Source organism: Aulonocara stuartgranti (assembly GCF_965226115.1).
Source record: "Aulonocara stuartgranti genome assembly, chromosome: 7".
Taxonomy (NCBI): domain Eukaryota; kingdom Metazoa; phylum Chordata; class Actinopteri; order Cichliformes; family Cichlidae; genus Aulonocara; species Aulonocara stuartgranti.
The window spans coordinates 41,328,113-41,354,581 of NC_138945.1; the positions used below are offsets into that span (position 1 = coordinate 41,328,113).

The following is a 26,469-nucleotide window of genomic DNA, read 5'->3' on the forward strand; positions in this document are numbered from 1 at the left end:
TTCAGTTTTCAGGCCCCTCTTCTGTGGAACCAGCTTCCAGTTTGGATTCAGGAGACAGACACTATCTCTACTTTTAAGATTAGGCTTCAAAGTTTCTTTTTTGCTAAACCGTTTAGTTAGGACTGGATCAGTCCATCCATCCATCCATCCATTCGCTTCCGCTTATCCTTTTCAGGGTCGCGGGGGGCGCTGGAGCCTATCCCAGCTGTCATAGGGCGAAAGGCGGGGTACACCCTGGACAGGTCGCCAGTCTGTTTAGTTAGGACTGGATCAGGTGACCCTGAATTCTCCCGTAGTTATGTTGCAATAGGTCTAGGCTGCTGGGGGATTCCCATGATGCATTGGGTATTTCTTCTTCAGTCACCTTTCTCACTCACTATGTGTTAATAGATCTCTCTGCATTGAATCATACTTGTTATTAATCTCTGGCTCTCTTCCACAGTGTCTCTTTGTCCTGTCTTCCGCCCCTCAGCAGATGGCCCCGCCCCTCCCTGAGCCTGGCTCTGCTGGAGTTTTCTTCCTTTTAAAAGAGATTTTTTTCTTTCCCACTGTCGCTAAAGTGCTGGCTCATAGGGGGTCATGTGATTGTTGAGTTTTTCTCTGTATGTATTATTTTAGGGACTTTACCTCACAATATAATTTGTTTGGAAGTGACTGCTGATGTGACCTGGTGCTATATGAATAAACTTGACCCTTGGTTAGCAGCACAAGGGCCGGATCAAAAGGAGACAAGCTTTTCAGAGAAGTCAACACGAGAAGACAGAAAAGGAGACTTCAGGAGGAAATGAAGAGAGAGGGTTAATTTTCAGAAAGGGCAAAGATGACCTAAACATGAAATCAAAAGTAAAAACAGGACAAGCACCAAACTTTCTATGATTCATCCATGGCTCAGAATAAGCTTGGGCTAATTTTGATCTATTATTTATGAATAAGTGTGAACTCTTCTGCTCACACAAAGTTTTTTCTGGGAACAAAAACATGAGAATCTCTGAGCACATGAAAACATGAGGTAGGTATGTCCTCCGTCACACACCTCTGCAGTCTTTGACAGCCACCTGCAGTGACACCCATGCTCACACAAACAGAATGTCATCACCATTACAGAAAATGCCATCACCAATCATTGTTTTCCGCCTCATACTGATCGGCGTGGCGTGGTTCTACACTGATGAATAACTCACAGTTTCTTTCACGCCCCACCCGCAGTCATGGCAACAAAGCTTTGCTTTTTCCTTGAGCTTGATCCCCGCAGACTGCCAGCAAACTGAAACTCTGACATCAAAAATACAAAAAGCGGGCAAGCAACGGGCCATTTGTGATAATGTCAAGGACGGTTTGAAAAGGTCCATCACTAATAATGTCAGGGCTCTCCGAAGGTAAAAGCTTGTCTGAGAGAGATAACCATGACTCAGAGAGAAGAGGATGATGGGAGTTTGTGTAACTGCAGTGGTTTCATGGACGGTGGATAGATCCTGTTGACCCAAACAGACAGTTTAATAAACACATCATTGACCAGCTGGCAGGATTAGTATGAAGAAAGGACGGCAGCTCCGAGGGAACTCAAAAGCAACTGTGCAGGAATACGAAAAAATATCTATCTATCAGTCTCTCTCTCTCTCTCTCTCTCTCTCTCTCTCTCTCTCTCTCTCTCTCTCACTCTCTCCATATATATATACAATTAATATACTGCTGCATGGGCTGGGCTGTAGTTACATTGTGAGGTTTTAAAAACTGAGCTTTAAAATGAATAGTGATAATAAAAACCGAGAGAAGCCGACAGTGATCACTGACTTTTTTAGGGGCCTGTTCAGATTAAATAGAACAAGATACAAACACACTTATACAAACACTTATTAAGGCCCTTTCAGCACATCTCTGAGAAATTGAGGAAAGATCTTTCAAGAATTCTGATGATTTCTAATCATCATAACCTGTTCTGGAGCTGGTAAGGTTTGCAGCATCAGTTACCACGACGATATACCTTGGCAATAAGCATCGTAATTCATAAAACTCAGAATTACCCCTGAAGTTACCCAAACTAGTCACGGCAGTCTGAAGCTTTAACGTTTACATAAAAGCATGATTAAAAAAAAAAAAAGATTATGCTTTATGATCGGAACCACATACAGAGAACAGAACATCCTTTTGTTCTTTCTCACAAAAGAAAAGACTGAAAGAAAGGGGCGTGAACTGTAATAGACCTCCATTAGCTGAAATAAAAGCTGCAGGTTCAGTCCAATTGTTCTCCTGACGTCTCGTTCTGACGTTCCTTTACAGAACCAACTGTACTTTTAATTAGCTTCAGTTACGTCAGGCAAACAAAGAAATGTGGCTTTGTGTGGTACATCTGTAGCTGCAGCTTTTCAGCCATTTAATTAATTATTTCCTGAATATAATGACATATTCACAGCAGCTTTTGTCTCTGATGACGTCTTGTTGTGTGGAGAAAAATGAGGCAACTGGAGATTCTTTGAAACGGGTGCTTCACGTTTGGATCAGTGAGACTCACAGGAAGCAGAGAAAAGAAAAGATCAGGAAAAAGAGTAACGCAGACCTCTGCTCTACTGTTAGTAAGGAGGAAATAAGGACTGGCTGTGTAACTGTACTCAGTGATGGACACAGCCTCAAAATGTGTAAAGGAAATCAGAAATGAGAAGTTTCAAAGAAATGCAAAATGTTGAAGGAAAAGTGCATTTAATGATAAAATATCTCTGAGATTATACTTCTGTGGCTTTTATCACTGCACGAAGGCATCAGACTGAATAAAAGCAGGACACTCTGTTGCTTCATCAAGCTGTGAGAACTCCAAAAACTAGACGGGACTATAAATACACAAAAAAACACACTGTAAATACAAAAAGCAAGGCCTTACTGTTTTACAGCAAGGCTGTAAAACGAAAATAAATAAATACACAGATCAGTATTAAGGGAAGAGGACGCAGGTAAGGACAGAAACGTGTTGGGTTTTTTTGTTTCTTGATCCTCATGTGACTTTCCATGCAGCTTTTTGGTCTCCCTTCTGCCTCTCAAGTGGTTCTTTGTCTCACTGACTGCCTGGATACCTCTGTATGTGCCTGGTCTTTTTACACAGGGAACAAAGCAGGAAGTTAGCAGATCAGAGCCGCCACTTTATCCTCTCCTAAACAGTTCAAACCTAAATGTCTAACGTATGAATCAAACAATGCTGGTGGGATTGAAGTACCACTCTGGCTCTTTCTGCCCATGTGGTGAACTGACCGCTGTTATTCGTGCTACTTTAGCCAGTCAAACATGTCTCTGTCACATTAGCTCATTAGTGCTCTGTGAGCTCACTGCTCTTTTCTCCAAAGTGAGAAGCAGAGGAGAGAACAGAGGGAGATGAAAAGATGAGGCTGTTCCCGACACTCAGCCCACACTTCCCAACTTCATCTCACCTTCTCGCCCCCCGCTGTGCACATGCTCAAACTTTACCCACAGCCTCATTAGCCGCTGCGAGGCAGCTCAGATCATAACCGCATCAAAGACATCTCAGGAGGGAAAGCTGTTGCTACGGTAACCCAGAGCATCCACAGTGATTTCAGATCAGCTTAAGTGTGTGTGTGTGTCTGTGTGAGTGTGTGTGTTTGCATCATGTTTACACATCTTTGTGGGGACCAAAAATTGGAATGTTACTATACTTGTGGGGACCAACCGTCACTTATGGGGACAAAGCTCCCATCCCTACAAGTTTGAAGGTATTTTTGAGGTTCAAAATGTGGTTTTAAGGGTTAGGGTTAGGTGTTTTGATGGCTGTGGTTCGGGTAAGCGGCTAAGGAAAAGCTTTATGTCAATTAGATGTCCTCACTAAGATATGAAAACAAGTGTTCATGCGCATGTGTGGTTATGCACATACTGAGCAAACGGAGCTGCAGGTACTGCTGACAGTCAGTGGGTGGGGTCACCTGTATGAAAGCATAGGTGTGGCATCTTCCGTTTTCAGCCTGTTTTCAGCCTGTTTCACAGATTTGATGCGGCAGGTGATCACGGACAGAAATGCGACTTTCACTGATCCAGCCCACAAAGTGAGCAAAACATGGAGAAGGACAGATAATGCCCCCGCTTCGTAACACCTGAACGAGGGAGGTTTTTAGAACTCACCTGTTTGCATCATTAGGGGCATGGCCTCTTTGACTGACAGGTGGAGCGTGTTTGTCCTCCATCAAGAAACATCCTGAGGAGACTCTGTGGGGGTCTGACGCGTGGTGCTGAGCAGAGCAGTGTCTTCAGGGCAGGCTGTAAATATCTCACAGACACAGGAGGCTGATTGCACTGCTCGCTCCATCACCTGCTGACTTCCTGCTGCCTTGTCTCTGCTCCATACGAGGAAGGCAGATATGATCACCTCATCCATAATTCATGCACTCACCTCCACCAGATACACGAGGCAAAACATGAAGCTCCTCGTGTTAGCTGAGACATAATACTGATACTTTTATTGTTTATTGCCAATAATCAGTCGCACCAGGGGTTATTATTGTTACAGTTTTCACACTCATCTTCACTCTGCTTCACTCAGCAGATCATTTCTTTCACATATTCTCACCTTTTATGGGGATATAATCGTAATGCTGTAAAATATTTTACTAGCCTAAATGTTACTCATATTCACTGTTTTTTTATTTTAAATTTTATTACATATAAGAACATGAATCCAGGTCAGACACATGTACTACAGGCCGGACTGTGTTCAGGCTGGGTGTGGGAGCCCTATCACAAGTCGGACCTTCCGCCTTACGTTGATCCTGGATTACTTCTCCTCAGTGTCAAACAAAAAAGGCAGTCAGAAGTTTGAGAGACACAGACCTGCTTATTTTCTATTTGTGGTCAATCGAGACTTTTACAGCTCCGACCTGAGGTAAAACACACCTGAACAAATATCACCAGACTGATGGAGAGAAGGTGCAGTGATGTCACACTGACACCTGCTGGTCATGTTTCAGCTTAAGTGCTTCAGATTCTCCATCAGCATCAGCAGATGTCTGATTGGTTCCTGTCACAGATGCACTCAGCTCAGATCCGAACATCCCGGGCGAATCCGAAGACAGAAAATGAAGACCCACAACTTCTGTTACAAGTTCTCAAAGCTTCCGAAATTGTGACACACTTGGGAGCAGGTGGGCTGACACCGTTTTTTGCTCTTTACTGCACTCTGTATGAAGGAAACAAATAAACATCAGTCCTCACTGATGTATATCCGTGCTGCTCCGAGTCTCTTAATACAGTCAGTAACAGCAGCTCTGGCTCAGGTGGATGGCTGATAGTTCAATGAATCCCAACCAGTGCTTTAAGTGGGCCGGTGCGCGCCGGTACTCAGTACCGCCACTTCTAAATATAGCTCTTGAGAGTACCGCCACCTCTCCATGCGCCCAGAACGTGCTTTTAGCGTACCGGTACTCTCATTTGCACATCTGTTATAATCGTTTGGCTGCGCTGCCGCTTTTCAGAGCGCCCTTCACAAGCACGCTTCCTAATTCGTCCCACCGAGAGCAGAGACTACATTACCCATACACCAATGTGTTTTACAAGTGAAAAGCGCATGCGTCGCTTTTGCCGTTGTCATGTCAACAACTCAACGTGGTCCGGAGAGGGTGTGTAAAACGCGCAAACAGCTGCTCGGTTAAAATACAAAAACAATGAACACTTAATATGCTCTCCTGGCTTCAGACTCTGAGTAGTAAAAGAACAAGGTCAGAATCAGAGGACTCGCTGGCTGACACCCCACCAAGCCAGAATGATATCGCTGCAGGTCAGGCGCAAGCTAATGAAAGCTGCACTAGTGCCGCGGACGACGGCACTTTTTGCGACCACGAGGACGAGAATGACACCATTTCTACCGATGACAACAGCCGCGTTAGCGAGCACGAGTGGCCAGAATGTTGGTCCCAAGCACAAGTCAGGTATTTCTCCACAAATTACAAGTGGCTGATCAGCAGAAATCAAAAGTTGGGTTGTAGTGTGTGTAGTCAAGTTTGTGCTCGCGTGGACATGCAGCAAGGGCAGAGAGTGTCGCAGGAGTGGAGTGGGTGCTTAATCTCGTCTTTTGGAAGGGACAAGGCTGCACAACAAAACTCACTACGAAAGAAAATAAAAGAGCACAGAGACTCAATTTATCACAAGAAAGCAGTTGAAATAAAAGAGAAGGCAACACAAAATACAATGCAAAAACACATTGAAGATATGAGAAAGGCTGACTACGCTTCAACTTGCAATGTGTTTAGAACAGCTTATAAGATTGGCAAGCATGGGCGTCCCTTTACAGACATGCCAATAGATGTCCAGTTGCAAGTCTTAAATGGTGTCAAGATGGGCAGAGTTTTGCACTCTAATAACTCATGTGCAAATATACTGGATCACATTGCAGCTGAAATGAAAAAGAAGGTAGTCAATGACATAGTGATGAATGAAAGAAAATTGTGTGTGCTCATTGATGAATCCACTACAATAAGTGAAAAGTCTGTGCTTGTCGTGTGCCTGCGGTCAGCTATTTCCAGTGAAAATCCAGACACAATATTTTTTGAACTGATTGAGCTGCAGGGGACCACAGCAAAGGACATCACTGAAGCACTGTTAGGATGTCTTCATAATAATGGCTTTGACCCTCACTACCTACAGGAACATTTGTTGGCATTTGCTTGTGATGGAGCCTCAGTGATGCTTGGGAGGAAAGCAGGAGTTGCTGCGCAGCTTTGTTCCAAATTCCCTTACCTGTTTGTCTGGCATTGTTCCAATCACAGACTGGAACTGGCAGTTTGTGATGTTTTGAAGGAGGTAGGAGGAATCAACCACTTTAAAATATTCTTAGATCAGCTTTACTCCCTCTACCATGCATCACCAAAAAACCAAAGGGAGTTAACCGAGAGTGCTCACAATGTTGGACAACGTCTCCTTGTGATAGGCCGTGTTTTATCAGTGCGTTGGGTTGCTTCAAGTGAGAGAACAGTGAAAGTAGTATGGGAGAACTACCAAGCTCTGCAGGTACACTTTACAAGTGCTGCTGCTGATACCAGCAGGGACTCAAGAGAGAGCAAAATACAAATTAGTTTATAATTTATTTTATGTGCATTTTGTTAAAAAGAAATTTCAATACCTTTTTGCACATTTTATTTATGTTCAGTAGCTCTTTCTAGCTCAAGCAAATCCACAAACTAATAAAATGATTTATTATTTTGTATAAGGTTGTCTGTTGACTGTTGTATATAAAACCCATTCAATAGTTGTTGTTACCTCAGGGGAGGCGGAAAAAAAATAGAGTACCGGCACCTCTTTTGGGCCACTTAAAGCACTGATCCCAACTACACAGGACCTTCCAGGAGAGAACGGGTCTGTGGAGCAGTGACAGCCTTTCCCCAAACCGGCCAAAATCAAATCTAGAGTTTTCCATTCATGGACAAATTTCTGTGGCTCATCTTAAGGACCAACCCTGAGGTGGGTCCTTTAAGTGAGTCAGGGGTTGTTTACTCAACTCTAACAGACATGTTTTATTTAAAGAAAACATGAAATTCAGGGTAAAAGTCTCAATACCTTCCCTGCACATTGACCAAACCCTGATATGAAAGTGAAAAGTGACCTTTGACCTGGACAACAATGCCAACGTTGAAGCATTGAGGGGGGAGTATGGCGAAGAAGTTTGCATATGTTTGCACCGTTACACCCTGACAGTGCACAGGCAACAGATAAACGAGGGGCAGGACCTCTGTACTCCTAAGTTCTCCTCTGTACCCCATGTGTACACCTCAGTTCTCCTGTGTACTCCTGTGTTCTCCTCTGTTCACCTGTATACTTCTCTGTATTCCTGTCTTCTCTTGTGTACTCCTCTGGCTTTATTTTAAATGCATATGCAATGCATAATGTATTTTTAATGCACAGGTCAGAAAGTTCCAAGATGGACATTTGGAATTACAACTTAACAGAGTCAGGCTAAATTCAAACATTGTAAGTAAGTACCAGTTCCTGAGATGACCCTTCATCCTTTCAGACCTTAAGAAAAAACTGAATGTTTGATTTTCATTCCCTGAGGGGAACAGAGAAGGTCATCAGCTGCTGACATCGTTGTAATGTTTGCATGCCTCAAACATTAATGATGACACCTTCAGTATTTCTCAGTTCCATTCTTTAATTCTCAGGCTTGCAGCGGCAACACAGTCTGCAGCGCTAACTTGTTAATCTACCGTTTTTCGTTGTTTCACTTTTTTTTATCCCTTCCTTCCTCCTTATATTCGACCTTTCAAAATAAAAGTTCTGTAAACATCACAATCACCTCCTTTTTTTTTCTTTAACAAACTTAGGTGCTCAGTGAGGTGAATTATTAATCTGAACCTATGACTACGACACCTAATAAAATTACTGAACGTTCTTATTACTTGAGTTTCTCCACACCTAAACATCACTTAAACAGCACTGTATTTGCACAGATCTCTGACTAAACACTATCAACATTCAACACTATAATACTGGTTACAGTGTTAGATTCAGGAACAACAAACATGTTACACGCAGCATAACCTTTAACTGGTCACTCAGATATTCAAGTCTTAGATCTGATGTAATCAGACAGATGCATAGGTGCGCGCCTGTTTGATCTGACTGGGTATCTGGGCTTGTCTGTTAAGGCGGGGTCGACATGCCGTCCAGGTGGGGCATCTTCAAGTCCATGTCTGATTTTCTTGAAGAATGAGGCATTCCTGACAATTGAGTGTCCATCCCTTGTAGCTGTAATTTCAGAACCCTTAACCTTAGTCACTTTGTAGGGTTTTGCATTGTATGGTGTGGATAATTTGTTGTGCTTGGGTTGGCGATGCAGCACTGTGTCACCCAGACTTAGTGTGTGTGGTCTGGCGCGACGAGTTGCATCTGCGATCACCTTCATCTTGATCTTTGCACTATCATCCCATCCTCGTCGCCAATGTAATGTTTGCATGCCTCAAACATTAATGATGACACCTTCAGTATTTCTCAGTTCCATTCTTTAATTCTCAGGCTTGCAGCGGCAACACAGTCTGCAGCGTTAACTTATTAATCTACCGTTTTTCGTTGTTTCCCTTTTTTTAATCCCTTCCTTCCGCCTTACATTCGACCTTTCAAAATAAAAGTTCTGTAAACATCACAATCGTGATTCACTTCACTCTGATGGTCGACTGTATCCAGTGTTGGGGAGTAACGGAATACATGTACCGCCGTTACGTATTTAAAATACAAGATATGAGTAACTGTATTCCGGTGCAGTTACTGTTTAAAAAGATGGTATTTAGAATACAGTTACTTTGTTGAAATAAATGGATTACACGGCGGTACTTCCCTGTTTCATATTGTCGCGGGTCAGGACTGTTTGGGTTTTGTTTGACAGCTATGTTCTGTTGTTCCAGGCGGCAGCGTTACGGTTGCCATGGTTACAGGGTGACGCTTGCTCTCTGCGTGTTTCCTGGGTGAGAGAGCGCCTTTTTGTTGTTGTTGTGCTAAGCTAATAGGCAGAATGCTACAAGCATAGCTCTAAAGAATGTAGCATCATGGGCAGTGTAGTCCGTGCTGCAGGGAGAATGGACTGCCATACTTGTTATGTGTCTGTGAGCAAGAGAGGGAGAAAAAGGAAAAGTACGAGATGTCATCGAGCAGAAACGGGAGCTGGAAACATGTAAATATAATAATAACCACTGCAGCCAAGAAGAGTGCCTGATGAGCCCAGCTGTAAGTAAGCTATTAAGACTCGACTGTACACCGTGTTCATGTTTTCCTACAAAAACAATAAGTTCCGTTGGAACCTTTCAACGCCTCTCTCTGTCTCTCGCAAGCAAAGTTGACCCACACAACAAAGTAAAGCTATTTTTCGGCTACGAGCCCAACACGGAACCCACGGTATTAGTCAGAGGTCCCTTTACTACGGTTCGGAGCCGCGGACTTTCAGTAACAGTAATAAATCACAGCAATAGTACATTCGTTGTAAACAGCATGATAATATATTAAGTAATCGAAAGTATTCAGAATACGTTACTCTCATTGAGTAACGTAACGGAATACGTTACAGAATACATTTTGGGGCATGTATTCCAGAGGTGTGGACTGGAGTCACATGACTTGGACTCGAGTCAGACTCGAGTCATTAATTTTATGACTTTAGACTTGACTTGAAAAAATGTTCTAAGACTTGTGACTTGACTTGGACTTTTACACCAATGACTTGGGACTTGAATTGGACTTGAACCGGTTTACTTGAAAAGACTTGATATTTCACCCCAAATATAAAATTTAACATGCATATTATATAGAGATTGAAAATGTGACGTAATTCAGGGGTTAAACCGCAAAGGATTCTGGGAACTCGTGGCAAGAGGTACTAGCGCACGCAGGCTTTCAATTAAAATCAGTCACACAGCGATAAAAAGAAACACAAAAATGTCAAGAAGCTGTTGTATTATTAACTGCAATAGCCGGTCACATGACAGCCACGGGAAGCCGACGGGTAAAGAGATCGGTTGTTATCGGATTACATCGCTGAAGAGAAATTGTTCGAGCCATGTTTCCGAAGTAACAAAGACGCGACGGATGGCCTGGATTGCAGCCATTCAAAGACCAAATATAACGTCCCAGAACACTCCAGCTCACAGGTTAGTCTGCTCCAAGCATTTACACGAAGGTCAGTCTTCTGTAGTAGTTAATGCGTCATTTTCATAACATAATTGGTGATATAGGTTACAAGCAAGTCTGGCGCTGAACAGAAATTGTCGCGCTATGCTCCTTTGTTTATTGTGCATAAATAGTGAATTGTCCTGACACAATATTGCGTTTCGCCTCTGTTATTATGGTACATTGACAAAAACATATACTTTTATTCACAGGGTAAAACAGTTGTTTTGTATCACTAATTGCCCAGTACGATTACAGCATACAGTATTATTGTCACTGCTACATTTCTGTAATGCGAACCAGAAATTATTTCCACTACTAATTAATTACCATTGAGCTCAAAGGTCCTATTAATAAACGGTTAACGAATGTGTATTTATGAAGACAATTTGTGAGACTGGTAAACTTATGATATGTACGATGGTCTTTCGTTCTACACGGTGCGTTTCAAGGTCCTGCACCCATCCGTCGGTAAACTGTACCTGGGCTTGTTGCAGTGACCTGAAGTTACTAAACTTCATGAGTGTATGCACTCACTCCAAGAACCGTATGATTATAAATATGCATATAAATATGCTACGATGAGATAGCTGACTTCATCTAACTAGCAAATGTTGTCCAGGCTACGTTGGTGATGCAGTTTTTTTTAATATGTATGATATCTTTGTCATGCGATTTTAAAGCCGGTCCTACAACCGCATCCAAGAACAACATGCAGCTTATCTCAGAACTGTCGGTGAAAATTATTCTTGGAGCTAGGTTTAATTGAGCTGCATTTTAAAGAGGTGCAATTTCACAATTTGTGTATATTTTCTAAGTTCACTATTTTGTCATGTGTTGAGAAAAACACAGATTTAAAAATTACATGGTCTAATATTTACATTTAGCATAACTGCAACATTATTTTTTCGTTTTTTTTTTTTTAAAGACTCGAAAGGACTTGAAATTCAAAATTTCAGACTTGTGACTTTACTCGGACTTTTACACCAGTGACTTGAGACTCGACTCTGACTTGCCTGACATTACTTGAGACTTGACTTGAGGATAAAGACTTGAGACTTACTTGAGACTTGCAAAACAATGACTTGGTCCCACCTCTGATGTATTCTGTAATCTGTAATGGAATACATTTTAAAAGTAACCTTCCCAACACTGACTGTATCACTGTATAACATGACATGACCAGCTGGCTGTGCATGGGTACAGTCAAAGTTACTTTAAGATGAAATACTTTATGAAAAAAGAATTAAGACTTTATGATGGATTATCAATCGGTACCTTATCATGGTGAATGGGTTTGTGTGTCCCTGGAGTCCCAGGGGCTATGTTGTCAGGGGCTTTTTGTGCCCTGGTAAGGTCTCCCATTGCAAATTGGTCCTGGGAGAGGGACCAGACAAAGAGCAATTCAAAAAACCCCATGAACAGAAGACCAAGGGAACCATTCACCCCACCCTGAAGCCAGGGCCAGGGAAGGTGCCCGAGGACGATAGTCTGGTGGCTGGGCCTTAATCCATTGAGCCTAGCTGGGCACAGCTCAAAAAAGGGACATGGGTCCACCTTCCTGTAGGCCCATCACCTGAAGGAGGCGTCGTAGGAGTTGGGTGCAACGTGGGCTGGGCAGCAGCCATGGGTGGAGGCCCTGCGGACCAATCCCCAGTTACCGAGACAACCAATGGAATGTCACCTCTCCGGTAGCCTGAGTTAGTGTTTGAAGTTGAGAGATACAGGATAGACATAGTCTGGCTCACCTCAACGCACCCAAGGCGTGCGTTGAGGTGCCCTCTCTGGGTCAGGGACGAGTTCTGCCCCAAATAGAGGAGTATCTCGGGGGTCTTGTGCACGAGTAAGTGGAGAAGGGGGCGGGATTGATGCATTGGTGCTCCGGCTGCAGTATTGCGGATGTTGTACCGGTCCGTTGTGGTGAAGAGAGCCATGCGTGAAAGCGAAATTCTTAATTTACCGATTGGCCTACGTCACTACCCTCATCTATAGTCACAAGCTTTGGGTAGTGACAGAAAGAACAAGATTGCAGATACAAGCACCGGAAATTAGCTTTCTGAAAAGCAGTGGTTCGCAAACTGGGGTACGTGTACCACTGGTGGTACTTGGGCTCCCTCTAGTGGTACGTGGGAAGTCTCCAGATTAAATAATATAGCATGTTCTGGCTGAGGGATTTCAAAAAAATTAAAACGTACAGCTCTGCTATCACTTCCAACATAAATGAAGAGAGGAAACTAAACAGCAGTGACGTTCTTAGGGTTACTGAAGTTGGGCTAGCTGGTATATAATGATGTGCTACATGATCGCTAGCGACACACCTATGTTAGCATAACATAAACACAGTGAAGTCGGAGGATGAACGCTAGCTTTTTTCCACTTGATAAAAGTTAACAAGAGGATTCACGATGGTTAGGGACAAATGCAATAGCATGGCAGGATGCTGTAAACGGACTAAACTTCAGTCAGGAGAACAACTGAGATAATCCATCCACAATACGAGGTTAGTCATTAACCCTTTAAAACCGGTCGAAGCGGGGACGCTCCGTTTTGCATAACTATTTTTAAATCCCTGTAGAACCGGAACCATGTAAGCTAGCGCAATAATTTTTTTTGCATATGAAACCGGAAGTGACGTCATTTTCGCGGAAATGTAGTTTTTTACCTTATGAGCCTATACTGGTATTTTTAAAAGTTATGTTTGACTTTATGCTTTTCTGAATAGTTTCTGGGACACTTAGAACTCAAATTGCACTGTTGGAAATTGTTTATTTGATGCATATGCTGTTTTTTTGCAAATCTGCATTATAATATTTATTTTCGTTTTTCCTGCAGTATATAAAAATTGGTGTATTTCAAAAATGAAACTATGAAGACATTCAAAATAAATTTCCTGTGGTGGGAAACTATTTTATGCAACTTTTTTGTATTTACAGTTTTGCGGGATAAGCCTCTTAAATTCCTTCAACTAGAAATATATGTTAAAAAAACAAAAATGGTTTTCAAACTTTTTGTAGTTTATTGCACTTTGTTGCAATTTATTTAATTACTATGCACTTAATGCATACATATTATTAAAAATTGGGCTATAATGGTTGTATTGATATATAGCAACTTGAAATACTCCCAAAATTGCACTACAGCATGTAAAAATATAATATAAGCTCTGGCGGACTTGGTTCTATGGTAGGTCTTAAAGGGTTAATATACTGCTGCATGGACTGAGCTGTAGTTACATCGTAAGGTTTTAAAAACTGAGCTTTAAAATGATTAGCGGTAATAAAAACCGATCAACATACTTTATGATGAACTACTTTGATTTAAAATCTTTTACATTTATTTATTATTATTAATAATTATTCATGATGAATTACTTTGTAATAAATCACTTAATGAAGACCTGATCGTGGCTTACTTTAATTTACTTTAATTACTATAATGACTTTATTTTTTGATTTAATTTATGATTAAACCCTTTGTGATTGTGTTATCATAGATTACACATAGACAAATGACTATGATAATGAATTTGATGAATTAATAGATTACTTGGAGGTAAATTAATTTACGATAATTTTATGATGAAATATTTCATGAAAAATTAATTTATAATAAATTACCATGATGACGACTTTGTAATTAAATATTTCATGATAAAATAAATTCTAAAGCAAAGAAAAAGAAAACTGAGTGAAGCTTTTCCCAAATTTTGTTTTAATCTGTCAGCTCGGACAAAAAGCCGACATAAAGACATTGCTGAACATTTTCCTCCACACAAACTCGTGATGCCATGTTCACCTAAAAAACATTTCATTGGTAAAGAAGATCATGAGCGGCGACGATAAATGAACCGTGCTGACAGAATACATGTGCAGATCAGATCTATAATACAGTTTAATAGCACAGAGCTTCATGTCAGAGAAGCTACAAACAGACATGAAATCAAATCTGAACATCAGCAAACAAAACATTCAGGTTTATGATGTCATCATGCCTCACAGGCTTCAGTGTGGAGCTCAGAGCATCCACAGCTCCACCCGCAACCTCCAGCACGCCCCACAGCCCTGTGTGTGTGTGCGCACACGTCTGTGTGTGCACATGCAAGTGTGTGTTTGTGTGCGAGTGTGTGTGCATGTGTGTGTGGGTGCGTGTGTGGGTGTGCGTGTCACGTTCAGAGCGTGCGGTCACCACCACCTGACAGCAGGAAGAACATGGAGGGGAGGGGGTCAGAGGAGGTAAATATGGAGACGAGCACACATAAAGGTGTGTGTGTGCAGGTTGAGGAGCAGGAGGGTCAACGGTGGGTTAGAAGCAGGTGGATGTAGGTAGGAGGAGGGGGAGGAGGGACCCACTGATGTCAGGGAGCCTCTAGCGTTTGATGGTGGGGGGGGAGCAATGAGGACAGTTCTGAGGGGCTATTGGCCTAGAAGGTCTTCCTGTGGATGGCACGTGCTCTGTCTTCTTCATATTCCCGCTTCGACACCCACATCTTCTTAAAGGTGTCCAACGACGCTAAGATGGAGCCACTGCATCAAGAAGTGAGGTCAGAGGAAGGACCAATCAGAGGGGATAGCCACAAAGACACACAGTGACACACGAGTGAATCAAAGACTTACCCAATCCACGTGGAGTACAGCCTCTCCTGGGGGGCCGAGATCTGCCAAAGAGAAACCAGAGGTCACTGACACCTCCTGCTGAGACCTCCTCACTCACACCTCCTAAATGACATCTCCTCACCAAGTCCTCCTCTCCAAGACTTCTTCACGGTTTACAAAGCATTTTATTTTCTTTGTGAATACATAAATATATTTCTTTTAAATGTATTCATCTCTGCTCTCCTCCTCCTCCCGAGCATTTTCATGAGAAACAGGCTCGGGATGCCCCTGTGCTGCGAGTACTTCAGTGAGCAGGAGAAGGAGGTCAGAGGTTACTGTGGGTGTGTCCCAGTCAGAGCTTACCTTGATCTTTACGTCTTTGGGTGCGAGCTTCTTCACTTCAGTCAGTAACCGTTCGCCGAAGCCTGAGTGAGGACAGTACCGTGTTACTCGCCGCTGCGAACAGGAAGTTTTACGGACTGCAGTGCATGCACTGACCTTTGATGAGCGTGGAGCCGCCACACAGTACGATGGTGGAGAAGAGCGTGCGCCGCAGGTCCATGTCGGACTTCTGGATGGCGTAGGCCAGGACTTCGTGGATGCCTGAGCTCTCGTCTCCGATCAGGTCGGGTCTGAACAGCAGCTCCGGGGCGCGGAACCTGGCGGGGCCGATCTGAAAACGGCGAGATCACATGTCAGGGGAATGGGGAGGAACGCTACACAGGAACGACCAATCAGTAGGAACAGGACTTACATTTAAAGTGCTTCCGTCAGGGAGGACGTACTGAGCCTTCTCGGTCTCTAAGGTCTCGTCCTTCTGAGGGTTCAGGGAGAGGTAGCAGGCTCTCTGCAGGGACATGAGAATATTAGAAACGCTCATAACACCTGACTCACATTTCAGCGCCGCCACCGCCTCACCTCTTTAATGGTGCGAACGACCTCAAACTCGGCCGACGTGTTGAAGTTGTATCCTTCCTTACGCAGCAGCAGTCGCAGGTACCGCGACACATCTCTCCCAGCGATGTCCACACGCATGATAGAGTGTGGGATGGCGAAGCCTTCGTATATGGGCACCACGTGGGTCACGCCGTCGCCCGAGTCCAGCACTACGCCGGTGGTGCGGCCTGTGGCGTACCTGTAGGAAAACAGAGGCCATCACGGTTATGATAGAGACTCAGCAAACGCCTTCTAGCCTGCTCTGATTCTGTCTGGTGAACAGACGCGCAGACGACGCAACATGCATCACACGCACTTTTCTCTAACTTAGAGAGACAATTAAAATGTCATCAACACACAGACACAACAGGATAACCATCAAAACCCCATCAGATCCAGTCATGTTAACATCAGGACGTTTCTCAGCCCAGCAACATGTTAAATTCAGGCTTCACGTGTTTAATAATCGACCGTCTGCATCCTGCACAGACTCTGTTCCGGGGTTGGCACGTTTTTCAGATCTGAACATTTTTGACGAAAATTTGATGAAAATTTGATCTCACAATGCGCACCGTGAAAAAAATCAAACAAACAAAAAAAAAAACGGAGTGGACATGAAGCAATGATGAGCTGGTACTGGCATTTCTGAACAAGAAAGGGAAGAACCAGATTCTGGTTTATATGCAGGCAGCAGCAGGAGGATTTCCTGTTGTGATCCAGGGTCGAAGCTTTGGCCATGTTTCATGACAGTGGGCAGTTTGAGCTCCTTGGCAGAGTTGAGACAACACCTGAGGAGGCAGCAGCAGCAGCTAGTTGTAACGTCAAAATGGATTATTTACGGTTTTGATGTAGCATAGATTCAGTACCAGTGTACACTTTGAGCTACAAGCGTACTTGTTGCCAAATGCAGCGATCCGTTTGGTCAAAACTCTGAAACATCGAGCATGTTCCAAGCTTCTGAGTGTCACACATTCATTCTGTGAAGTTCGACAGCTGCTTTAAGAACAGAAACACTCATGCTGATTTTACTTGCCCAGTGTGTGAAGGCCTTCCATCACAGAGGGGCTCAGATCATAATGTGACCCAAAGTCACATCTGATTGGTTCAAAGCACACAAAGACTCAGTGAGCCGTCACAGATGGCGGTCAGGGTCCTCCCCTTAAATGAGGAACACACACCTACAATCAGAACAGAACCCTGTGTGTGTGTGTGTGTGTGTGTGTGTGTGTGTGTGTGTGTGTGTGTGTGTGTGTTTGAGTGAGAGAGAGCTTGCAGTGACTCAGGGTAATTTAGGGCCTATACTGCCACCTTGTGTGGGAGCCATGCAACTGCAGAGAGTCTTCAGTGAGCCCTCATGTGTGTTTAACACCTTTAACTGTTTCTTGAGCAAACATGAGGCTGAGGTTCACGCAGCCCTCAGCTCAATGCTGAGTCAGCAACAGGAGGACACAAACAGGAAGTGAGTTCTTACAGACTGAGCACGGCCTGCATGGAGATGAAGAGTGCCGGCACGTTGAAAGTCTCGAAGAACACTTCAGCCGCCTTCTCCCTGTTCTTGCTCGGGTTCAGAGGAGCCTCTGTGAGCAGCACAGGATGCTGGGAAAGGTTAAAAAAAAAAAAAAAAAAAAAAAAACACAGGGTTAGCGGTGTCGCGACAAGCTCGTGTGTGGAAGTGAGAGAGCCGGAGAGGAGCTCACCTCCTCGGAGAATGTCTGCAGCTGCTCCTTGGAGTAAACGTACTGCCAGATCCGCTCCATGTCATTCCAGTCGGTCACGATGCCATGCTCCATCGGGTACCGCACCGACAGCAGGCCCCTGTGCTCCTGACGGGAGGAGGAGGGGGAGAGTTTATTATTCCCTGAAAATGTGATACAGTCACATGCTTTGATCTGATGGAAAAAAGAGAGCTGCAGATGCTGTGAGAAGGTCATGTGACAATTATCTGGAAAAAACAAAACAAAAAACAAAACAAAAAATAAACACACAACCAAAAAAACAAACAAACCCTGTATACAAAACAAGAAACTTTATTGATCCTGCAGGGCAATAACTTCCTGTTCCTCCTCCAGTGAGAGCAGAGCTGCTGGACCTCCTGAAGCTGCTAGAGATGAGCAGCTCAAGCATGGCCACACATCACATCCTTCATCACCTTCAATCGCCATCATAAGGTTACTAAATACATGACATTTACGTGCTCTCACACATTAAACGCCTTTCGGTAAAGATGACACTGCCTCACCAAGGTCTGCAAGCTCAGGTTTGATTGCCTCTGCACCGACCTCAGCAGGAACAATAAAGAGTCGACTTTAAAGGAGCGTTTGTGATGAAGGTGTGGCCCATCGAAGCTCCACACAATAACAACAACATCAACAATAATGATAATAAAAATGATAATTATGATAATAATAATTACAATGATGATGATGATAATGATAATGATAATAATAATAATAATAACAGCATCATAAGAGGGCAGTGAGTGTCAGCAGGGATGTAGTTTAATCGGCAGTGAGGAGGAGCAGCAGTACCTCGGCCTTGGGCCCGATGAAGAGGTCTCCCTCCAGGGCTCCCGCCATCACGCGCACATGCTTCGGACGCCCGACGCTGCACATGAAACACACAGAGCACTGAGAGAGTGAGCTGCAGGCTTGGTTAAACAGCAACAGAGATCATGGAGTCTCCGTTAACTTACTAGTTGGGGAAGCAGTACTTGGGGATCTGGTCTCCCGCAAAGCCGGCCTTGATGACCCCCGACCCCTGCAAGGAAAAGAAAGATGACGTTTGAGCATCACAGGGTTAAAGAAGCTGAGAGGTCATGAGATGCCGCCCGAGGCTGGAAGCAGTCCCAGCTCCTCTGCTTCAACAGACACTTTGTCCTCCGAGTAAAAAAAAGTTGTTTCTGCTGCACAAAGCTTCAGTTCCTGCTGTGAGTGAGCGAACAGGAAGGAGTGCCAGACGCCAAACCCCGACAGCGGCAGCTTAATTATCCCAAAGATCTGAAACCATGTCTCACAAAGAACTCAGAGAAGCTCAGCGGTCTAAAGCTCGATACCAAAACCTTCTCAGTGAAGTAAAACCTGAGTAAAGACAACCAAGTAAAATCTGTGAAACGTACCAACGCTGAAATAAACTGAACTGAAAACTGTTCATTAGACGCACCAACTATCAGCTTCACTGTGATTACTGTTTGAGGCTTGATCTTTGACCTATTGATTTGTGTTTCTGAACTCTTCATCAGCGCACTCTCACACCCACACATGCACATGAAACCTTATTTTAACTTTTAGATCGCAAATAATCCCTGCAGGTGGAAGCCTTGGGGTGGAGCTCGTCCCACCATTAATCTCACACCCGGTGGAGTTTAGGCACCCCACCTTTGGTTTTGGTTTGAAATACAACAGCTGCCAAAGCATTGCCTTCCTGGTTGCCACCTTTCCGCTTCTTGTAGACAAAATATGCCAATTTCGAGTGAGTCTGAGTAAGTGACTGTAAACTTGCTCTCTTTGTACAACCTGCAGGTCTGTGAGGCTCCTCCTTTCATGACCCCAGGAGGGGGTCCTCCCTAAATTCACAGAATCAGCCCAAGATGAGAAACCTTCAGTCTCTGAACCTGAAACACACTAAACACACTGAAACACACTAAACTGAGACTCCTGCTCACAGGTCAGGCAGTCTTTGTAGACAGCTGGCTTCTTGAGATCATCCAATGAGAAAACAATAGAGACAGGAGCTGAAACATCTTTGCTCAGACTGATGGCCTGAGCGGGTGAAGAGGCATGAGTGGAACATACACTGGATTCATTACGTTTAAATCAGACACAGCTCCAGCTGAGAGCTGCACGTCACAGGGCACGTCACTGAGAAATAAAAAAAATATAGTCAGGTTTTAACTTTCATTGACGGAATTAAGGTTAGCTCTATGTGATGATGAAGCTCCTCTCGGTTATTGACAGTGTCACGGCCATGCTAACATGCTAGCAGCCGTCTGCTGTACTACATGTGGGGCTTCGGGGTGACTCCCGCAACCTGTCTGCTGGTTATTTAGCAGCAGAGCCGGGTGGAGGAGTGAGCTGATGCCGCTACAGCACTACGGACAGCTAACACGCCCCGGATCCGGCTCCACTAACCTGCTGCTGCCCGGAGCTAGCAGCGGATCCGGCTAGCGGCTAACAGCTGCAGAAGTGAGCCGGCCAGAGGAGGCGAGCTGGCAGCGTCATAGAGGGAACATAGAGGAAAGAGGAACCCCGCTGCACCTCCAGGAAAGGTGAGCACCGACCTATTAGCTCCGACACAATAGCGGCAGGCTAACGGTTAGCCCGCGGCCTCGGGCTGGGTGTGGATGAATGACATCATCATACTTACATTATCAATCACCACCGGTTGGTTAGCTAAAATGTCATAGGACTCCATGACCGCACGTGCGCTTCAGGTGTGTTTCTATCGATCCACGTGAGTCTTCGTGCCCGTTTAGTGTTTTAATCATGTAAAAATCAGCGCCGGTTAGCAGCTCCGCTCTACGCCTGTCGACGCTCCTCTGCCGCTGCTGCCGCCCCGTCCACAACAACCACAGCACCGAGGCGGGCTCACGGTGCAGACAGCCAATCAAGCTCCAGAGATCCTGACTGGCATCACGGAGAGCCAATCAGCATGTCTATACGCTGTCAACGAGTGGCAGCGTTTCTGCTGGTCTGCTGGCAGATCACAGTTAACTATCACATTTAACAAATAATGCAATTAAAGCGCTTTACTACACAGAGGTTTTTAGCAGTGTTTTCTAACGATAATATCAGCTAAAAATTATTTTATTTAATCTACATTTTTATTAGTCGGTAAAAAGGATGACAATATATTCACCGAAAGTGACAACATAAAAGATAAACACTTCATGTTGCTCGTAATAAAAAAAAAAAGTCCAGTAGTTGCACTAAAAGTCGACAAATGCAGCTTTAAATACGTTTTCCGGGTACCCTCAAGGCATTACCAGTGTCACGGGATCCAGCCAATCAGAAAGCTAGAAAAAAGCCAAAGTGGGCGGGTCCACGGGGCCTGGGGAATGATAAAAACACAGCTGACACTGGGCTCGAGCGGTATGCATTTCTCAGGTGAGTGGAGGGTTTACGGCAGTGGCACGCGCTGTTTTAACAGGTAAGCTTTGTAGAAGTGCTGTATTGTGCCAGCGCGATATGTAGGTTAGTAGCTAGTGTGCTGTTAGCTAAATTATAAAAACTAGTGATGGCCAAATGAAGCTTTCCGAAGCACTGAAGCTTGTATTGAAAAACGGTTCATTACTCGAAGCTTTTCAACACAGTCCTCTCCGGTGACATCTGGTGGTGAAAATTTTGAAGAGCAGCTTGAATCTGCAAAATAAAACGGACTGCTCAATTATCACTGCTCACTCAAGAGTGGAGTTCTCTCTGATATTGGGCCACCGTTCCGTTGCTTTGAACATGTAATTGGTTTTGTTTTCTCGATTGGGGGCTGAAAAAAATGTAATGCGTATCTGCGTAATACATTTTGATCAATAAACTTTCCCTATTTAAACATGCACTATGGTGTGGCCTTTCTTACTGTTACTGTTTTAGCTGCATGGTGTTTGACGACATGTTGTGAGGTTTAACCTGAGATGCTGGCATTTCAGGCATAATAACGTTAATTTACAAATCGACACGGGATTTTAATGAATCAATATCACTTTATTCAATTTAGCATGGATTGTAATCAGAAAAGCGATAATCAAAACCCACCCCTAATCAAGAACTTGCAAAGTAAAAACATGCTCTATGTCAGGTAGCCCTTTTGTTATTTACATTTAAAAAGAGGATTAGTGTTACTGTGCGCTGGCTGAGTCTGTTTCTTTTCTTAGAAATAGAGGCTGTGGAGTGCAGGAACCACACTGCAAGCTGGTAGATATGCAGGTATTCCTGGGTCCTGCAGACTATCACCTAAAAACAATAAACAAAATGATTTTCTAAACTGTGTAGCAATGTAATGTACGTATAGTGTCAAATACATTTTTGTAGTCTTCATTAGCTTTAATTCACATGGAAGTGTTCCTAAAGTCATATGCTGTAATGATATTTACATTATGAAAACATGATTTTGGACATTTCAAGTTTTTCACTTCGGCAGATAAAATGAATTGAGCAAAATCAACTCAAAATATTCCCACACGCCAGAACGTCCTCTCTTCCTCGCTGGCTCCATATCTGTCAGTGGAATGATCACCTCGTCGCTATCTGTCACCATCAACACACTCCACGAATCCCGTGGATGATTCACTTCCTTATATCCGTTTGAATCAGGTACCGAAGCAGTTACGTGCGTAATGAAGCTTCGGACGTCACTGGTCACGTGACTTTTGCCAAACGAAGTAAGCCTCGACACAGTGCTTCTGAACCAGTGTGTTGTTTTTTTCGACACACGCTCCGGAGCGTCAGCTTCAAGCGGGCCATCACTAATAAAAACTCTTAAGTGTGTTTATGTTCCTAGAGAGTACAGGTTTAATGAAACAAAAGTGTGAAGGCTGCTTCCGGTGTGATATAGTCGTAACTTCCCGCCAGAGCTCTTTTTACAAAGTGAAGGTTGAATTCTGTAAACGGCTTTCAAACGAGTTTTGGAGAGTGGGGAGGAGGAGGCGTGATGCTGCTGGCTGGATGAGTGCTCACAGACAGTGGAGATGTGATTGAGCATAGGTGTGAGGTTCTGACGGACCTCGGGGTTGGTGGTTCGGATCCCTGTCAGAAATCTGGGCACTCGTTGACCCACATCCTGCCATTAGCTTAGCCGCAGTCCGAGGCTAAGGGGCTTTGCGCTTTTATCTCACCCGCTGTCACTTTTTTAAACGTCAGACATTTAATTTGAACGTACTTTCTCCGTGTCCAAATAAACAAAACGCATTCTCCGTGTCGGTACTTTTTTTTTTTTTTTTTTTTAAGTTTCATTGTATTTCATTTTCTAATGTACTCGCTACCACCTCACGCTGGCACGTTTAATATAGATGGATGGACATGGTGGTCTGTTTTTAGACGCAGGTGTGGGTTTTGAACTCTGATTATTTGCAAACGTGTCACGCCCTGACACTGCCGTGTTTTTGGAGTTTGCCTGATCATCAGTTTTTGATTAGAGCGTGTTTTCACTCTGTGCTGCTTCTCTGATGGTTTCTTTGGAAGTGTTAAAGGTTTGTGTTATTGCCTCCCCCCTTGCAGTTTAAAGAAGTTTACTCCAACCGATTACAATTAAGATGTAGGTTAAATGCATGTTAGCAGTTTTCTTGAGTATTTCTGTAGCATTGTCTGTTTCTCTCCTGCGTCATTAAAATGATGCCTAAGTTTAAATCTTTTGACAGTCGCAGCTTTTTCTTTAAACTTTTTTTTTTTAATTTCCCTTATCTGTTTAACGATGTCACCTTTAACTCCAGACTGAGTGGAGCAGCCTGCTGTGGTTCAGACTATGCCTGGTAACATCATGGCTCTGCAGCCATCTGAGAAGTAAGATTTATCCTCAGAATGAACTTTAATTCCACAAAGCTGAAAGAAGTTAAAATAACTCTTTCACTTTTTTGTGTATGCAGATGTTCCAGTAACTTTCTTTCAGTTGTTGCAATTAAGATGCTGATTGTAATTCTAAATTTTAATACATTTTGTTTTCCTTGAGAATTGTTATGAAGACATTTTTGTAAAATTTTAACTTTTTCTAATTTTATTTTTGTTCTGCTGCTCGGCTCATTTTCAGGCTGAACTCTTTCATGTGTGGTGACTCTGGGTAATTTAGGGGCTATAGTGCCGTCTTGTGTACAAGTCGTGCAGCTGCAGTGAGGCCTTGTGTGTTTTAACACCTTTTAACTGTTTCATGAGCGAACTTGAAGCTGAGGTTCATTCATGTCTCATTTCAGGCACTGCTGGGTGTGTTTTGCCACAGAGCAGGATGACCCCGGTGCTGAGTGGCTGAGTCCCTGCAGGTGCAGAGGAAGCACTAAGTGGGTGCACCTGACCTGCTTGCAGTACTGGCTGGACACTAGACTGAGAGTGAGCCAGCAGCCAATCAGATGTCAGCTGTGTGAGGTGGCGTACTCTGTCATCTTCCCACAGATGGGTGAGTGTCAACTTATTCAGGGTCATATCATAGGTCCTCAGAGGTGTGGTGGAGCTCTCTACTACCCCTTCAGGCAAAGGGAGAAACTGAACACATGGTGTTTAACAGGTGTAGGAAGGGTGGTGTGTCCTGTCAGTGGAGAATGCGTAGTGGGTTAACGTTGATCCTGGGTTGTGTCTCCTCAGGCCCACTGGTGGACTTTCTGCGAGTGGTGGACAGAACGTTGACAGCCATCGGTCCATATGGGACCCTTGGGTTGCTGGTTGGGACGGCGTACTGGACAGCTCTGAGCTACGGCGCTGTGACTGTCGTGCAGGTACACAGAGGGAACGTCTTGTAAGGGCATCACATTGGCAGAGTCCTCAACACCTCGTGTTCTACAGGTTATGGGACGGGCAAATGGTATGATGGCTATACGGGGAGCAAGGCCTGTGCTCCTGCTCTCCGGCCTGCCCGCCATCCCTGTACTGCTCATTCTTGGGAAGACCGTCCGCTGGAATGACTGCGTCTTGAAGCTGTGGCAGAAATGCTGCTACGAACCAAAGCTGCCGTCAGGTACATGCACACCCGGAATATGTCGCAGTGCAGATGCATGAGCAGTTTCACTTAAAGTTAAATGTTTTAAGACCTTTTATATTCTTTCAGGTGTGCTGATTAACTCATGAATTTATATTCTTTATGGTATAAAATTTCCTTGTTATTCACTGGTTATAAATAAAACTGAATTCTAAGTTGTGCCATATTTGCTGCCACGGGACAAATGACCTTGTAAAGTCCGTCAAGGTTTGCTGTAAATGGCATGTGCAGTACTGCAGGCAGTCAGAGGGGAGTGCTGTGCTGATGTTCTTGTCCTAGTTTAGACATCTGTCGCTGCAACGTCAGTGTTACTGTTTGACTCTGCTCGCTATCATGAGGAATTGCTCTGTCAGAGCTTGTTGTTTAAAGGTGAGTCTGCCCCTCCCCACAGATAATCAGCAGTACCTGCCCCCCATTCCCGTGGATGAGCCCAGAGGGAAGCGTCAGTTCCTGACCTCCAGGATGCTTTGTGGCGCACTCATGTTTCCCTCCATTGCTGTTCTAACTGGGCAGCTACTGTTCCCGTCTGTGACCTCTCACCTGCAGCGCGCTTTGCTGGTGAATGTACTCTGACCTCTGATTGGAGAATGTGCTCTGTAACACGCTTTGAGATTATTGGTTGGCTAAGAAGCCGGTGGTACTAACTGGTTTACTGGTGTCTGCTCCACAGGGTGGCAGTGCTTACGTGCTGCTCAAAGGTGTGCTGAAGGTGTACTTCACAAAGCAGCTGTTCATCATGCATGCCGGCAGGCGCATCCTCAACTATGGTGACGTTCAGAGAGCAGAGCGCCACAGGGATGGCAGCGGCAATTAGAGGCGGAGATGATGGTGCAGAATTGTTTTTAACTAAATCCTGGAGGAGTTTAAACTGTCTTTACCAGACAGTGTGAACACTGATACTGCGTCTTGCCTCACACTGGTCAAATGATCTGCAATACGACCTCAAGCTGAACTGCTCACACCGTTATGGAACCCAGTGGGTCAGAACTAGACTGTAACTGGACTATGGTGTTTCTGGTGTATTTTAACTAGCTGATTGCTCTGATTGCAGTCTGTCAGCAGCTCCATATGGATTATTTTTAATAAAGCTTTTTCTTTAAATCAGGGATGTCTGTCATCTTTATTCACAGCCTTTGATTTATTATTATTTATACAGGTATAATGAAAACCTCCACTCAGTAATATTACATCACATGCAACTCTAAAGAGCTTGTGTGCTTCAAATTGACCCTTTCAAAACTTTAACGTGACACTTGAAAGCACTGTGTTCGGGGGGGGAGGGGGCTCGCAGCCTACCTGAGGGTTGTGGCTGACAACGCCATCCCTCTATGGCCTCAGTGACCCATCTTCTGATTTCACTGAGCTCAGGGCCCTGTTTCAGGAAGCCGGTTTAGTGGAAAAACTGACTAAGTATACCCTGAGTTAACGAAAACTCTGGGTTTTCGGTTTCACAAAGCGAGTTCAGATGAAGCCTCAGTGAGTCACTATGACGACACACTCCGTGAAGCTAACCTGCCCCCTAGCAGGTTTACTACAACTAACCCTGACTGTCTCCGCCCCTTTGTCGGAAACCTGACAGTAGGAAGTGTCAGACATGGCGTGCTCCTTCCTTGAAGAGCCAGTAGATCGTGAAGCCCAA

General features: G+C 44.2%; 2 protein-coding genes across 5 annotated transcripts; one reads left to right on the forward strand and one right to left on the reverse strand.

Moving 5' to 3' along the window:
• Positions 1-14,323: 14,323 nt before the first annotated feature.
• Positions 14,324-20,739, reverse strand: actr1b (actin related protein 1B). The gene is made up of 11 exons (XM_082542454.1): positions 20,526-20,739; positions 18,856-18,920; positions 18,692-18,767; positions 17,861-17,986; positions 17,635-17,759; positions 16,146-16,362; positions 15,982-16,074; positions 15,726-15,900; positions 15,591-15,652; positions 15,249-15,289; positions 14,324-15,158 (listed from the first exon to the last, which is right to left on the reverse strand). Exons 1-11 carry the CDS (start codon positions 20,571-20,573, stop codon positions 15,056-15,058), a joined length of 1,131 nt encoding a protein of 376 aa, XP_082398580.1. The 5' UTR covers positions 20,574-20,739; the 3' UTR covers positions 14,324-15,055.
• A 449-nt stretch (positions 20,740-21,188) lies between these two features.
• Positions 21,189-25,928, forward strand: LOC309711908 (E3 ubiquitin-protein ligase MARCHF5-like). 4 transcript variants are annotated; one of them, XM_082542458.1, is made up of 7 exons: positions 21,189-21,265; positions 23,581-23,650; positions 24,055-24,254; positions 24,440-24,570; positions 24,638-24,809; positions 25,222-25,388; positions 25,501-25,928. In XM_082542458.1, exons 2-7 carry the CDS (start codon positions 23,613-23,615, stop codon positions 25,642-25,644), a joined length of 852 nt encoding a protein of 283 aa, XP_082398584.1. In that variant the 5' UTR covers positions 21,189-21,265; positions 23,581-23,612; the 3' UTR covers positions 25,645-25,928. The 4 variants fall into 4 exon arrangements, with proteins under 4 accessions (XP_082398584.1, XP_082398581.1, XP_082398583.1 ...); XM_082542455.1 differs by having other exon boundaries at positions 21,214-21,308; XM_082542457.1 differs by lacking the exon at positions 21,189-21,265 and adding an exon at positions 22,670-23,405.
• Positions 25,929-26,469: the final 541 nt, after the last annotated feature.